Genomic DNA, 16,629 nt, shown 5'->3' with positions numbered 1-16,629 from the left:
ATGCATCTTTTCAGTGTACTGATAGACAATCCATCATAGCCTGCTGATTTTGTATTTTTAATGACATTACTGTGTTTTTGACTTCCTTGTTATTGGTTGGGGCCAAGTATATGCTTTGTTTGATTGGAATGCCCCTATATCTATGCTGAAGATTCTTAAAATGGTCATTGACAGATTTTCCAACAGAAGAAAAGTACTCATTAAAAACATTTGCAATCTGACATTGACATTTCATGATATGCCCTTTATGGTTTATAGTAAAATCACTTGTTGATCTGTCCTTACAATATCCTAAAGCTATTTATTACTTTCCAAACAGCTAAACCTGTGTTATTAGAGTTTCTTAACATTGTGGCTACATATTTACTTTTAGTTTCTAACAGAAGATCTTTATAGTAATCCTGATAGTTCTTAAATTCTACCTTTAGTCTATTATTATTGTTATTATTTATCATTGCATATTGGATAAGTCTAAGTTTCTCTCTTGCTGTTTTTACTTCATGATTTATCCAGTTATTTTTTGTATCTTTTTGCAGTCATTTACTGTAAAGGTCATTTATGGACACGAGACATTGAAGCAATAATAAAAATCTGATGAAAACTCACTGAAAGCAATGCTGTTTTTTTCACCCCATTGTAAGCTTTTTAGCAAACTGTTGAAATCTTTAACATTGTCATCATTGGTCATTCTTTTTTTCACATATTGTTTCTCTTTTCTATTGACATGAAGATTTTCAGCTTCTATCAATACCTGTACTGCGTGGTGTTCAGAAATGGCAAGCTTCAGAACTGATGCACTGCATGTAAAGTGGGACATGTTAGTTATAATGTTGTCAATGCATGATTTTACACTATTGACCTCTCTAGAGGGCTCGTTTATCAGAAATGTTAAGTTAAATTGAGCTAGTATTAGCATTAGTTTTTTAGATACAGAGTCATTGGACAGCAAGTCAATGTTTATATCTCCAGTTAGTATTATGTTAACCCAGCCATTTTTATTGCAGTGTTTACTGTCAATGACAACAAGCAGGTCATTAAGAACATCAAAGAAACTATCTACGCTACCAGATGGAGGTCTCTATAGGCCTATAATAATTAAGTTCTCTTTCCCTCGCTTATAATTAATTGCTGCTAGTTCGATTACACCCTCAATGCTGAAAGCACTTACATCTATTATACTATAATTACTACCACTGGCTGCAAAGATAGCTACCCCACCACCACGTTTCTCTTTTCTACTGAAGGCAGAGCAAAAGTTCATGGAAAGTGGCTTACATACACTAATTATCTCATCTGTGTACCAGTGTTCACTTATAACTAAAACATCAGGGTTATCAATTGCTGCAATGGTATACAACTCGTTGTGCTTATTGCCAAGACTTTGAAAGTTCTGCTGAATTAATTTGAAAGTGAGTTTGGATTGTTGAAGGCTTGATGGACGTATCACCCTACCAGAACCACTTATACATTTATCCCTAAAAAATAAATATCAGTTGACAGAGTGAGTTTGGTATTTTTCACTATCCATTTATTGAGGTTGGTCTGTTTCCATGTACTGGGAGCCTGGGAAGAATCAGCTTTACCTGGTGTTTTCAGCAGCCATTTGTCCAATGTCGTCTGTCTATACCCATTCCTGCAGTCTTCTTGTGCTGTGGAGCACTCATTCTTCGAATGAGTGTGTTTTGAGTATACGTTGTTCCTGGCATTTACGACGATTTCACAAATAATGGACGCTAAGTGACTTTTTCTGCGCTGATTGAGGTGAAGCCCATGAGTGGTGTAAAGATCTCTACTAAAATGTTGCACGTTAACCATTTGTACATTTGCGTAACGGTTGCAAATTTCTGCATATTGACTGTTTGTATATGCTACTGCCCTGTTTACACACGAGAATTGAGGCAGGTCATACCTGTGTGGAATATCGAGAACAATGACGTTTGAGTCATTTAGATGGTTTAGGGCAGATTTTAGGGCATTAACAGCGTGCAAACCATCGTTGTGTGCGACTTCATTTGCACCACCATATATTACAATGAAGTCTTCCTTCATTGTCTTTCAAGAGATATTGTTTACAGTTGAAAGTTTCTTCTCCCTTTATTTTAGTCCTTATAACTTCAGAATTCCAAATAGTTAGTTCCAGTTGAAAGTGCCAAAACCTTTTTCTAAATCTACAAATTATATAAATGTTGGTTTGCCTTTCTTCAAACTATCTTCTGGTATGTTGTAGTGTCAGTATTGCATTGTGTGTATTTATATTTCTCCAGGACCCACAATGATCTTCCTCCAGGTTGGCTTCTACCATTTAATCCATATGTTTACAGCCATGTCTTATTAAATTGATGGTTCGGTAATATTCACTCCTGTCAGCACCTGACTTTTTTGATTTTTGAATTAACAAATTGTTCTTGAAGTCTGAAGGCACTTCACCTGTCTCATATATCTTGCATATGAGACAGAACAATGTTTGTCATGGTTATTCTTCATATAACATTAATAATTCTGAAGTAATGTCAACAGTTCCAGGTGCCTAGTTCAGTATCGTGTTAAGATGCAATAATTCCTAATTCAGTTATATTGTCTGTAGTGGATTACTGCTACTGACAACACAGTGGTACTGTGCTTAATTTGCACTTACACAAGAGGAAATAATTGTCAACAACTGCTTACAGTGAATATAAATGTACTGTTAGTAGCCTAAACTACTAAATTATCTGGAACAAAATTATGTTAAAACATCAGGCCCACAGTGATATTTGTTGTCAATAACTCAATTGTGGCGAACATGTTCAGTTAATAAAATATATGCTGAACTATGGTAATTATGTAGTGTATTGCAGTATAGCTGTCAAAAAAATGCTGAGTAATTCGTGACCATACCTGTGCACGCACAATTGAAGAACATGAGTAATATGTGAGAATATGTATCTACACTCAGAATTGAACATGCTTTCAATAAGCACTAAATTAATGTTTATAAAACAGCTGGTCATAGTTGCTCATTCATATAGAATTATGCAAAAAAATTCTTCCTTAATCTCATCTATGTCTGTATGCTTATTTTATCTTGCTGTTATGTATGCCTTGTAGACTCATCCCAAAAGGTACTACAATAGGAGCCAACTAATTGAAAAATATAGTGAAATGCAAACCAGCTTGTAACAAGCATATTTCATAATTTTAATCCAATAAAACTCAAAACAGTAATAAATTTAACATCAAACTTATTAACATTAGAAAACATTAAATTATTAACACAATATTCAAATCAAAAGATGGAACAATATATAAAAGTATCACAAATTGGGGTATACACAATGAAATTGACAAACAGCACACAAACTGTTACAAAAACTTCATTTTCCTGACACAACACAAAAATCTACAGTAAGCTCTCATGTTACTATTCTTTAGATGCTTTTTAGGAGGGTTGCATGAATGTGGCTTCCTCAAATTGAATGTGATCCCTATGTCTCAGTTTATACTTAAAACTGCTGCCAGATATTTAAAAATAATCTAAAGAAAAGCAAAATAATTCTATAAATACCAAAAATGTGACTCATGTACATCCCAAAAATTTTCTTATCAATTGCACAGGTTTCAAGCATTGTACATGATGCATTCATAACATTATAGAACAGATTTTACATTAATATGGTAGTACCTCAGAAGGATATTATCACAGCGAGAAAATGACGTTAACAGCAAAGTTACTTTCACATTGCACATCTTAATATCATTCTACTTGATTACAAACTAGATAATTAGTTCAGGAAATGTACATTACTAGTTTTCCTAAGAGTATTTCCAGTGAATGTACAAAACAGAACATTTGTTATATTTCTGGGCAATTTTATGGAAATTAGTCTCACTCTACAGGACTTGGCTGTAGTTACATTCAAATAAATACTACTCTGCTTCTTTGGCTCATTTTTAATACATCACAGCAAATATGGCTTTTTATTTACATAATATAGTTAATACTGCTATCAATCAGCTTTACAGCTCACCTTATCGCCACTCATAAGCTTTACTTTTCAAGCACACTTAAGGAAACAACACATTTTACCACACATTCACAACTCTCACTGAACAATTTACAACTCCCACTGCACAATTTACAAAATCCTTTGCAAAGTTCATTAAGGCACTTAAAGTGTGTGTATGTGTGAAGAGGACTACTCTCTCACTTTTTGTAAAGATTAACAAAACACCTAATTTTAAAAGAACTATATGTTTAATTGATTATGTATTGCAACACTTAAGTCAGATAACTGAATCTATCCAATGACTAAATTCATCCTTGTTACACTACACAGGTCATTTATCAACATTATGGAATGTAACTAGTGTTTCAGTTGCAGATTACTTCTTTCTGAATAGTTCAGTTATCCAAGCTATTCTAAAACTGATCTAGACTGTTGATATGGCACATCTAATTTGATAACATTATAGAATTAAACCATTTTAATAAAAATATTTATCTTCAATATTTTAAAAACCACACACAGTGACAAACTAGTAACACTTGCTATACATTAGATGAAATCAAGAAAGACTGCCACCATCCACATTGCAGAGATGACATAACAATTTCAGTAGCAAAGATACTCATAATACAAGATTTCCCTAAAACTTACTAAGATTATAACAAAATCCTTGTGAAGTTCTACATAAAACTTTCCCTTGAATTATGTCTTCTCCTGAATATAATTTACTCCAGACCCTGTGAGCAGAAAACTGTTTCTAGCAATTGGACGAGAGCAGAGATCTCAGCAGTCTAGAAAAAAGGCAACAGAATTGATACAGCTCACCTTACATCAATCAGATTTGCCTGTAGCATTAATCAAGAATGTCTTCTGTGTTCACACATGATGAATCAGCATGGTTTCTAAAAATATCATTCATGTGTTGCTTAACTCAACTCATGCTGCTCATACATGATCTCTTAACGGCCACTGCTAGAGTCAACATTTGAAAAGATTTTTATTCATCTTTGGACTAATACATAATGAAGAAGGTACATTTGTATGAAACATCTTGCTGAATTTACACTTGATTAAGGATTTCCTGAAACACAGAAAATATCACCTTATCTTCGACATGGTCATCCACGAACACAAAACTGATTTTGGATGTGACCCATAACAGTTCACGTTATTTTTTAATGACTTCATAGATAATATTAGTTGAAATGTGAGATTCATTTTTATAGAGTTTGTGATTATCTATGAGGAGACCTGCCCAGGTAGCTGTGCATCTTGAAATGCCTCTTCCAGGATGGACAGTTGTGCCAGTCCCAGACTGAATATGATGAGGGTCAATGGGCTGGCCAGTCTGCATGTGCTTTTTAGACAGTTTTACATGTCCCATTAGGTGAATACCAGGCTTGTACCCAAGTACCTCAGTTATATGATTCGCAAACATTTCAAAAACTTTCACTCACTTTCACATGAATAACACTACATGAGAGTGTTGTGGTATACATATTCCATCCAGGGCAGTAAAGGGGTGGTACATAATGGGCATCCAGCCACCTCTTAAATTAACGATGCCAACCCTGGGCCAATTTGAAACAAAGGCACAAAAAAAGAAAAAGAATTGGTTATCTATAGGGAAATGTTAGACAAGAAAAACTGCACAAATACCCTATCAGCTATGGACACAAGAGTGCAGTCAGGATATGAAGTGATAGGGTGAAGGGCGGGAGGCGCAACTGATATTAATTTAATGGTGGATGGCAAAATAGTTTTGAGGTTTCAAGACAAATGATTCTGGGTACACATGCTACTAGTCAGTAGCCTTTCTTAGGATACTGAGTTGAACTGATATATCAGTGTATGATGCAGTGCAGGATGTGTGTTCAGTTTTTGAAGTACATTTTTTGTAGAGGAGAGGTGTCAGACAACTGCTGCCCCCTATCCTAGCCCTCCTTCACTGTTTGGAATTGATTACAGTTCCATACAGAAGTGGGTAACTGACTCTAAACATTGAAATGTGTTTGCTTTGTGATATATCAAACTGTACAAACTGTAGTAAACTTTGATTACATGAATTCATAAGTCACAACTGCAGTCAGTCATCACATTAAATATCTGGAATTAGCAAAGATACAGTGGTAAGTAAAAAACATGACAGGATCAGTGTAAGTGGTAGCATACTGAAGACATGCAGTTTGTTTGCAAAAGAGATTAGCTATAAAATATTTGAACAGCATATACTGAAATACTGCTCACATGTGTGGGGGCCATACCATGTTGGAACAGAGTGGGAAATAATGTACAAAGGTCAGTGTGAATCGCCAAAAACAGCCGGAGTGGCCGAGCGGTTCTAGGCACTACAGTCTGGAACCGCGCAACCACTACGGTCACAGGTTCGAATCCTGTCTCGGGCATGGATGTTTCTGATGTCCTTAGGTTAGTTAGGTTTAAGTAGTTCTAAGTTCTAGGGGACTGATGACCTCAGAAGTTAAGTCGCATAGTGCTCAGAGCCATTTGAACCATTTTAATTGTCAAAGGTACGTTGACTTGAGGAAAAAAAAGTTTATTAACATCCTGTCAAGACTGATGTTATTAGATGGAGGGAAGGAAGCTAGGTAGATTAAGATTTAACACCCTGCTCAGGAGAGCATTAGAGACAGAGTAAACAGTCAGACTGGACAAGGATACAGAAATAAATTGACCAAATACTTATCAAAAGATCATACTGGCATTTTCCTTAAGCAATGTAAAGCAACTATGGAAAAACCACAATTGGGATGGTCAAATAGGGATTTCAACACCCTCCACTTGAATATGAGTCCAGAGAATTAGCAATGTGCACATCACTTGGTGGGGTAATTAGAAATAGAATTGTCTGGATTTCTGAAAAATCTGAACTGATAGACCTCAAATGAAAATGCACAATGTCTCATGAAAATGTTGTCAGGAAACACCAAGAGCTGATTTTAGAGCAGAATCCTCCACCCAGGACATAATGTTATTACAGGGATCACGAAGAAAAACTTTTACTAATAACAGCTTGAATAGAGGCAATAAACAGTTATTGTTCCAATGTTCCATCCATTAGTGTGCATATGATACAATAAAAAGTATATTCTGCACACAGTGGTTTGCAGAGAACAGCTACTGATGTTGTTGTAAATGAATTGCATAAATAAAATGTAAGTACACATTAAGGAACTATCATCTTTGGTTTGATATATTCTTATTTTCATTGCACTTGCAATAACATGGCAAACGAAGAATGTAATGGAAAAAATGGCATTTCTTCCTAACTTCTCAACCACAACAAAAATTTGTACACATTTAGGACTTGAAGATTTGAAGATGTACATGGTAAGATGTTACAAGATCTTGATCTTATTTGACAAATACATACACAAGATCTCTCTCTCTCTCTCTCTCTCTCTCTCTCTCTCTCTCTCTCTCTCTCTCTCACACACACACACACACACACACACACACACACACACACAGACACTTAATGATTCTAAAATAATCTGAATGAGGAATTCCTCAAAATGAAAAAAAAGGAGAATGAATGATATGTTATGTAAAATACCAAAAATATTTGTAACTTAATTACGTTGATCAAGTAGAGATAACGTCTGTAAAATGTCTTTGTAGTAATTTCAGTGAGGTCTTGTGAAATAACCATCTGTTGTCTGAGTCTTCTTAATATTGAGACTTGAAGAGCTGGGAACACGTCGGTTGATACGTATGTCTCGAATGTGCTGCACAATTAAGTCAATGGCCACTGGAAGAAAGAAGGAGCAAGTCAGTACTTATGTCCAACACAAAAAAGTAAACAGTAAAGCATTCATATTATAAAGTGTAATCAGAGTACATATTGTCCATTTTAGATCACGAAGAAATTCTGTTTGTAACTTTTTGTAAACTACATATAAAATCAAAGCATAAGAAATATTTGGAATAAAAGAGTGATATGTGAATGGTGGATCTCTGTATAATTTTTTTTGTTATAATGATGATTAGTATAGGTAGACACAACAGTTTTGGAAAATAATAATATGAATCATCAAAATTCAGAGTAAGTACTTTGCCAAATTTGTCAGAATACTACTAACTGAATGTGAAATGTTGTATAAGTCTTACATGTACAGATGAAAATGATGTCCCATCTTGCAGACTGCAGCAAATAACCACAATTTCAAAACATCCCCAAGCAACGTACCAGAAAAATTTGTTCTACACTTATTGGCCTTCTTGAATACCGTATATTTCCCAGTGAAGTAATTTTGTACAGGAAATTGAAGAATGTTACATTTTATTCCTACACATTCCCATTTTATTTTCTGTTTAGCAGTACAATGAGAGAAGATGCTTTTATTATTTGTTTATGTTTTTGTCGTGTTAGCCAGTGAGCACACCTTTTAACAATACTGTTTATTGTAGTCAAAATGTGCCTAAATATTTGTATGCCTCTACCAGTTTTAAATGGAAAGTAATTTTTAATAGTCTGTGGAATGATTTTTTGCCTAAGGGTGCATCATAACACATCTACCGTCATCACACATGGGAGGCTCCTGAACAAAATGCTATGCTTCAAGACAGTAGTTTTTTTGGTTTAGAACCAAAATTCTCTCTCTCTCTCTCTCTCTCTCTCTCTCTCTCTCTCTCTCTCTCTCTCTCTCTCTCTCTCCCCCCTCTCTCTCCTCCTCTTTCTCTCTCTCTCAAGTGAAGTATCATATATCATTACAAGCCGGTGCTTTTTTAAAGGTATGACACATTATGTGTCTCAGCTGGCTGTTTAATAAGCCCATGTCATCTTTATGATGGCTACTGGTAGATATCCCTTCTACTTAAAGACACCTGTCAGTGGCACTATGAGATAGATACACAGTCTACTTTTCAGCTCACACATACACTTTCAATTGAGAAAACTGTGAAAATACCACCCCTGAAATGTCCAGTAACAATTTATATAGTAAAAAGCCATAACCCCAGTTAATAAACTGTTGTAATCCAATGTTATGTAGCCATGTGGTAAGCAAATAATTTCCAAAATTCATATAGCTCTTTAATTTAAGTTCATACACGATATGTAAATATAGCCACTATCTGTAGAATAACTGGCTGCCTGTCTGAATAACAGAATGAAGGCCCTTCTTTGAATGACAACATTTTACCACACTAGCTCTCATTCAACAAAGTAAAACTCCCCTTAATTTCATTTCCATAATGGTACAGTTATGGCTGTGAAGCCATGTCATACATGCATAAGTACAATCCATCAGAATGACCATACTTGGGTCAATTCAAAAACTCATCTATTCACACATCACAATGTAACTGTAGAAGGTAGGCCACACTATTATACTTCATGGCAACATGTGTATCTAGTACACTAGTGGCCCAGTATACCACTAAGAATGGAATGTATTTACATTTGAAAGAGGCTCCACAGCCAAAACTGTACAGTAATGGAAACAAAATAAAGGGAAGTTTTACTTCAGCCAATAACAGCCAGAGTTATAAAACATTATCATTCAGGCAGTTTGTGATAGCTATAGATCCTATCCCATTAAACTCTCTGCCTCATCAATAAATTTATAGCATTACTATTTTTAACAACTCTCTTTTATACATCTTCTTTAACATTTTGAAGACTGGCACCTTAGAGGAATACTGCGCCAAAATGATTGGTCATTGCGCCATTATTTAAAGTTTTGCTGGCACATGTGTAATTGATACATCTTCTAGAGCTATACATACTAAAAAAAGGACCAAGCTTCAAGATTTATTTTTCATATTTTGGGTGCAGTCATTTGAACACAGCAATCTGTCCCAAACTATGCTTGGCCTCAGTCTCCAAAGTGTTAATAATCTGTTTACAGTCTCAAAACTATAGACTAATAATTTAATCCTACATAGTGAATCTTCTTCTTCGTTTTCCTTGCCTTTCTGGGGCTGGGAAGTTAATCTGGATTTGAAAATTTTAGTGGTGGAGAGTGATGGATGCCCTTCCTGTTGCCGCCACCCCTCCCCCCCCCCCCCCCCCACCCCAGCACCCTGCCTCAGCAGACAGAATAATTTGTGTACCCCATCTGCACTATCCTAAGTGAAAATGTGAGAATGTTTTTAAAGTGTTCGTGAATCATGTAACTGAAGCAGAACATGAGTACCAACCCAGTATTCACGTAGTCAGATGTAGGAAATCACCTAAAAACAATACCCAGGCTGGTCGGCACACCAGCCCTCATTGGTTGGCCAGAATACCGCCCGTCATCATTAATTTGATGAACAGATTTGATATGGGGCTGGTGCGTCTCCCCAAATCTTGAAAGTGGCATCCTAATACGCACAGTTATCCAGACATGTCATTCCTATGTAATTAATATTTCATAGTATTTTCAGTGATATATTTGTTTTCCATGGTTACCCATAGAACTTTGTATGGCCAAGCCCTGACAGGAAACACAACTGATAATTCAAGCATCTGTCCATATCCCCCCAACATAAGTGACATTAAAGCAATTACTTTCTTAAGTGTGTAAAAAATAGCAGTCTGGTGTGTATACTAAAAATGTGAACTAGCTATGTACTGATTACAAATTGTTGAATAATATTCTTCATTTGTGTGACCTTATTGTCCATAGTTGCTTATAATTCCTGAGGGTATTTTCACTCCATCCATTTTCTTCTAGTTGTAACAACAGAATGAAAATACCCTCAGGAATTGTTGACTAATATGATGAGAATCACGTATAATTTAGGAAAACTGTGATATGGTGCTTAGAGAGGCCTTTACTGTCAACATAAGTTTCCTATAATCTCAACAGCTGTAAATCTATTTTTTTTCCATGTGCTAATTATTCCAGTTACTTAACATAAAAAGAAATGGACACTTCACAAAAGAATATGCAGTAAACATTCCAGAATTCAAATCAAGAACAGCTGCCAACATGAGTGATTCAGAAGTATATACCCTCAGTGTAGTGAAACAACTTAAGTCACTTAACAAAACCAAGTCTTCCAATCCAGAATATGTACTGATTAGGTTCCTTCTTGAGTACGCTGATGAAACAATTCCGTTTCTAGCAATCATGTTCAACCACTTGCATGATGAAAGATTTTTATCTAAAGACCAGAAAATTGTTCAGGTCACATCAACACACAAGAAATAGAAGTAATATGCTGAATTATAGACCTGTATCACTGACATAAATTTGCAGGATTTCAAAACGTGTACTGTGTTCCATCATTATTAAATACCTCTAAGGAAATGATCTCTTCACACATAGTGCAATGAGTGCTACTGATGGGGATCTAGAGTTGATTCCATATGTCTACATTTCCAAAAGGCTTTTGGTACTGTTCCTTACATGTGGCTGCTAATCAAATTGCATGTCTTACTATCCCAGTTATGCAACTGTCTGGAAGGTCACAGTTTATAGTAATTGATGGGAGGTTATGAAGTGAGACTGTCTTGCATTCCCAAAGGAAGTGTTACAGGCCCTCTGCTGTTTCTAATCTACACTCCTGGAAATTGAAATAAGAACACCGTGAATTCATTGTCCCAGGAAGGGGAAACTTTATTGACGCATTCCTGGGGTCAGATACATCACATGATCACACTGACAGAACCACAGGCACATAGACACAGGCAACAGAGCATGCACAATGTCGGCACTAGTACAGTATATATCCAGCTTTCGCAGCAATGCAGGCTGCTATTCTCCCATGGAGACGATCGTAGAGATGCTGGATGTAGTCCTGTGGAACGGCTTGCCATGCCATTTCCACCTGGCGCCTCAGTTGGACCAGCGTTCGTGCTGGACGTGCAGACCGCGTGAGACGACGCTTCATCCAGTCCCAAACATGCTCAATGGGGGACGTAGTTGACTTACACCTTCTAGAGCACGTTGGGTGGCACGGGATACATGCGGACGTGCATTGTCCTGTTGGAACAGCAAGTTCCCTTGCCGGTCTAGGAATGGTAGAACGATGGGTTCGATGACGGTTTGGATGTACCGTGCACTATTCAGTGTCCCCTCGACGATCACCAGTGGTGTACGGCCAGTGTAGGAGATCGCTCCCCACACCATGATGCCGGGTGTTGGCCCTGTGTGCCTCGGTCGTATGCAGTCCTGATTGTGGCGCTCACCTGCACGGCGCCAAACACGCATACGACCATCATTGGCACCAAGGCAGAAGCGACTCTCATCGCTGAAGACGACACGTCTCCATTCGTCCCTCCATTCACGCCTGTCGCGACACCACTGGAGGCGGGCTGCACGATGTTGGGGCGTGAGCGGAAGACAGCCTAACGGTGTGCGGGACCGTAGCCCAGCTTTATGGAGACGGTTGCGAATGGTCCTCGCCGATACCCCAGGAGCAACAGTGTCCCTAATTTGCTGGGAAGTGGCGGTGCGGTCCCCTACGGCACTGCGTAGGATCCTACGGTCTTGGCGTGCATCCGTGCGTCGCTGCGGTCCGGTCCCTGGTCGACGGGCACGTGCACCTTCCGCCGACCACTGACGACAACATCAATGTACTGTGGAGACCTCACGCCCCACGTGTTGAGCAATTCGGCGGTACGTCCACCCGGCCTCCCGCATGCCCACTATACGCCCTCGCTCAAAGTCCGTCAACTGCACATACGGTTCACGTCCACGCTGTCGCGGCATGCTACCAGTGTTAAAGACTGCGATGGAGCTCCGTATGCCACGGCAAACTGGCTGACACTGACGGCGGCGGTGCACAAATGCTGCGCAGCTAGCGCCATTCGACGGCCAACACCGTGGTTCCTGGTGTGTCCGCTGTGCCGTGCGTGTGATCATTGCTTGTACAGCCCTCTCGCAGTGTCCGGAGCAAGTATGGTGGGTCTGACACACCGGTGTCAATGTGTTCTTTTTTCCATTTCCAGGAGTGTATATATGCAAGTTAGGAGACAATCTGGGCAGCCCTATGAGACTGTTCACAGATTGTATTGTCATTTACCATCTAGTAAAGTTGTCAGACAGTCAAAACTAATTGTAAAATGATTTAGACAATATACCTGTTTGATCCAAAAAGTGTCAACTGATTTTGTGAGGCCATCCATGTGAGTACTAAAAGATATCTGTTATATTTATGCTAAATGATAAAACATACAAATCTAGTCTATCAATTCAACTAAATACCTAGGGACAATAATAAAGAACAATTTAAACTGGAACTATCACACAGAAAATGATATGGGGAAGACAAACCAAAGATTGTTTTTCACTGGCAGAACAATTAGAAGATGCAACAAATATGCTAAAGAGTCTGCTCGCACTACACTTGTCTGTCCTCTTCTGGAGTATTCCTGCATGGTATGAGATCCTTACCACACAGAACGGCTGGAGAACATTGAAAACGTCCAAGGAAGAGGAGTTTGTTTTGTATTATCTTGTAATAGGGGAGAGTGTCACTGATAGAATAGGTGAGTTGAAATGACAATCATTACAATGAAGGTGCTTTTTTGTTATAGCTATGTGTTTTCACAAAATTCTAGTTACCATCTTTCTCTGCTGAAAGTGAAAACATTTTTTCAACTCCCACCTAAACACGGAGGAATGATAAATGTAATAAATAACAGAAATCACAGCTCACAGTAAGATTTAAGTGTTCTTTTTTTCCCCCCAAACTGTTCAAGAGTGCAATCTTGAAAACAGTCTGAAAGTGAATCTGAGAAACCCTCTGCCAAGCACTTATGCATGATTTGTAGAGTAGCAGTGCAGATGTAGGCCAACGGCCTTGCCGCAGTGGTAACACTGGTCCCCATCAGATCACCGAAGTTAAGCGCTGTCGGGCTGGGCTAACACTTGGATGGGTGACCATCCGGTCTGTCGAGCGCTGTTGGCAAGCAGTGTGCAATCAGCCCTTGTGAGGCAAATTGAGGAGCTACTTGATTGAGAACTAGCAGCTCCAGTCTTGTAAACTGACATACGGTCGGGAGAGTGGTTTGCTGACCACATGCCCCTCCATATGCACATACACTGACGCCTATGTAGTGTTCAAAGAAATTATCGGACATGTTTCTGAATAAAGACACTATTTGATATTTTAGATAACTGGACTGAAATGATGGATTTTGTGATAACACATGCCAAATGTTCACAAAGTAACATCAAATTTGGCCAACCAATTGGAAAAGTAGAATACATATCCTTGTATGGAATAAGATATGAACTGAGTATTAGTATGCCATATCACAATGATATGTCAATTACAGTGACTTTGTGTATACTAATTTAAAATTCAATACAACACAGTGGAAGTAGTCACGAATGTGAGAACTTGTAGTTGCCACAATACGTCACATGGCAATGCATCAAAATTCGTGGTAGCCCACTGACAGGCAAATGGGATTTTGAAAACTACACATCTGGGACAAGAATGAGTAGAGTTGCCAGTCATTCAGCTCACCTCTTAACACACAATTAACTGTCAAACAATTACACAAGGAGGAAAACAATGTGGACCAAAGTACATGTTGTACTGGGACTCAAATCTGAAACTTTGCTGTTACTAACCAAGCTACTCAGCCACGATACCCAACTCAGCCTCACTGCTTCAATTCTTCCTGTACCTGTCTCCTAATTTCTAAGCTTCATGCCTTGGCTGTGGTTAAGCCATTTTTCCATGATAATGACACAGTTAACTCATTAGTGTAGCTGAGATAAGACACGAAGCTGACACCCACCATATTAGTCAAAGCATACAGGCCTACTAGCTCTGCAATGATGAAGAGACTGAAAGAATGTACAGTGAGATAAAAGAAATTATTCAGATTGCTACCGAGCGAGGTGGCGCAGTGGTTAGACACTGGACTCGCATTCGGGAGGACGACGGTTCAATCCCGCGTCCGGCCATCCTGATTTAGGTTTTCCGTGATTTCCCTAAATCACTCCAGGTAAATGCCGGGATGGTTCCTCAGAAAGGGCACGGCCGACTTCCTTCCCCATCCTTCCCTAATCCGATGGACCGATGACCACGCTGTCTGGTCTCCTTCCCCAAAAACAACCAACAATCAGATTGCTAAAGAAGATGAAATCTTAATTGCAACTGAAATTCGGTAGTAGGGAAAGGAAGAATGGAAAATTAGTAGGAGAATGCAGACGGGGGAATAGCAATGAAAGGGAGAGCTGCTGGTAGAATTTTGCACAGAGCACAATTTAACCAACAGTTCAAGAATCTTGAAAGATAATTGTACACATGGTAGAGACCTGGAGATACCAGAAAGTTTCAGATAGATTACGTAATCATACAGTGAATGATTTGAAATCAAATTTTAAGCTACGATACATTTCAAGGAGCAGATGTGGTCTCAATTTATTGGTTGTGGACTGCAGATTAACTGAAAAAACTGAAGAAATTAAGAAGATGGGACCTCAATAAATTGAAAGAACCACTGGATGTGTTTCAAAGGAGCATTAGACAATGAATGACTGAAACAGGGGAGCAGAATACAATAGAAGACGAATGGCAGATCTGAGAGATGAAATATTAAAGGCAGCAGAGGATCAAATGGGTAAAAAGACAAGGCCCAGTAGATATCCTCTGATAATGTGAGATATAGAATTTAATTAAAGAAAAGAGGAGATATAAAAATGTAATGAGTCAAACGGGTAATGAGACTGGTATAATACACAAAATGGCAGAGCAGGTATGGGAAAGATATGTGCCATTTGTATGAAAATTAAAGAGACCTTTGGAAATATAGACAATAAACAGTGCTGACATGATGAGAATAGATGCTTTTGAAATGTGATGCTACAAAGAACACTGAATATTAGATGAATATTTGGGAATCAAACTGAGGAGTAAATGAAGTTATGGTGCAATTCAACTAATAGAAGGGACTGGGTTATAGGGCACATTCTCAGATATCAGGGAGTCTTTAATTTGGTACTGGTGGGAAGTGTGTGGCATAAAAATTGCAGAGGGAGACTGAGGCTCGACTATAACAAGCAGGTTCAAACGGATGCAGGTTCGATAGTTACGCAGAGATGAAGACTGCTTCCAAGAATACTAATTCATCTAGGCATGCATGACAGGTTCTGTGAAGTTTGGAAAGCACAGGAAAGGTACTGACAGAATTAGATTTTTGATGCCTGGATAGCTGAGTCAGTAAGAGCACTCCTCATGAAAGGCAAATTTCTGGGTCCAAATCTTGGCCTGGCAAACATTTTTAATCTGTCACAAAGTTACAAACCAGAGTACTCTTCGCTGCAGAGTGAAAGTTTCATTCTAGACCTAAGCTGTCTCCACTTGTGAGGAGATAAGCTGAAGTATATTGAGAGCATCACATTCCACCTTCCCTTTGAGGCCTCTGTGATGGAGGTCAGAACCGCGATGCCTAGTGTTAAAATCATGCAGTTTTCTTATCGATGGCTGAGAAAAACATTTCAGACACCTGCCACTCAGAATCAACATGGAAAGGCCCCAGGAGGTGTCATATAAGGACGTCAATGAAACCACCCCGGGGGAGTTGTTTACTACACATTTCACTGTCAAGAATGGCAGTTTGCAATGTGACGAACAACAGGGCGAAGTTCTTGACAGCCTTTGACACTGCTGACACACCCTGCCCCAGACAATTCAACCTTCCTCGAAGGACATAATGGACCTGCAACCCCAC

General features: G+C 38.5%; 1 protein-coding gene and 1 pseudogene across 3 annotated transcripts in view; one reads left to right on the top strand and one right to left on the bottom strand.

Annotated features, from left to right (window-relative positions):
- Positions 1 to 3,156: 3,156 nt before the first annotated feature.
- The window catches only part of LOC124555147 (uridine-cytidine kinase), a 133,917-nt gene continuing 120,444 nt past the window's right edge, over positions 3,157 to 16,629 (bottom strand). For all 3 annotated transcript variants that reach the window (XM_047128964.1, XM_047128961.1, XM_047128963.1), the window contains exon 7: positions 3,157 to 7,755. In XM_047128964.1, coding sequence (XP_046984920.1) covers positions 7,631 to 7,755 — 125 coding nt within the window. In that variant the 3' untranslated portion in view covers positions 3,157 to 7,630. The remainder of the gene's footprint in view (positions 7,756 to 16,629) is intronic.
- LOC124557403 lies at positions 13,733 to 13,850 on the top strand (annotated as a pseudogene).

This window comes from Schistocerca americana, chromosome X (genome assembly GCF_021461395.2).
Source record: "Schistocerca americana isolate TAMUIC-IGC-003095 chromosome X, iqSchAmer2.1, whole genome shotgun sequence".
Lineage (NCBI taxonomy): Eukaryota > Metazoa > Arthropoda > Insecta > Orthoptera > Acrididae > Schistocerca > Schistocerca americana.
Note: the sequence above shows the minus strand (reverse complement) of the source record. Positions and strands in the feature narration are given on the sequence as shown.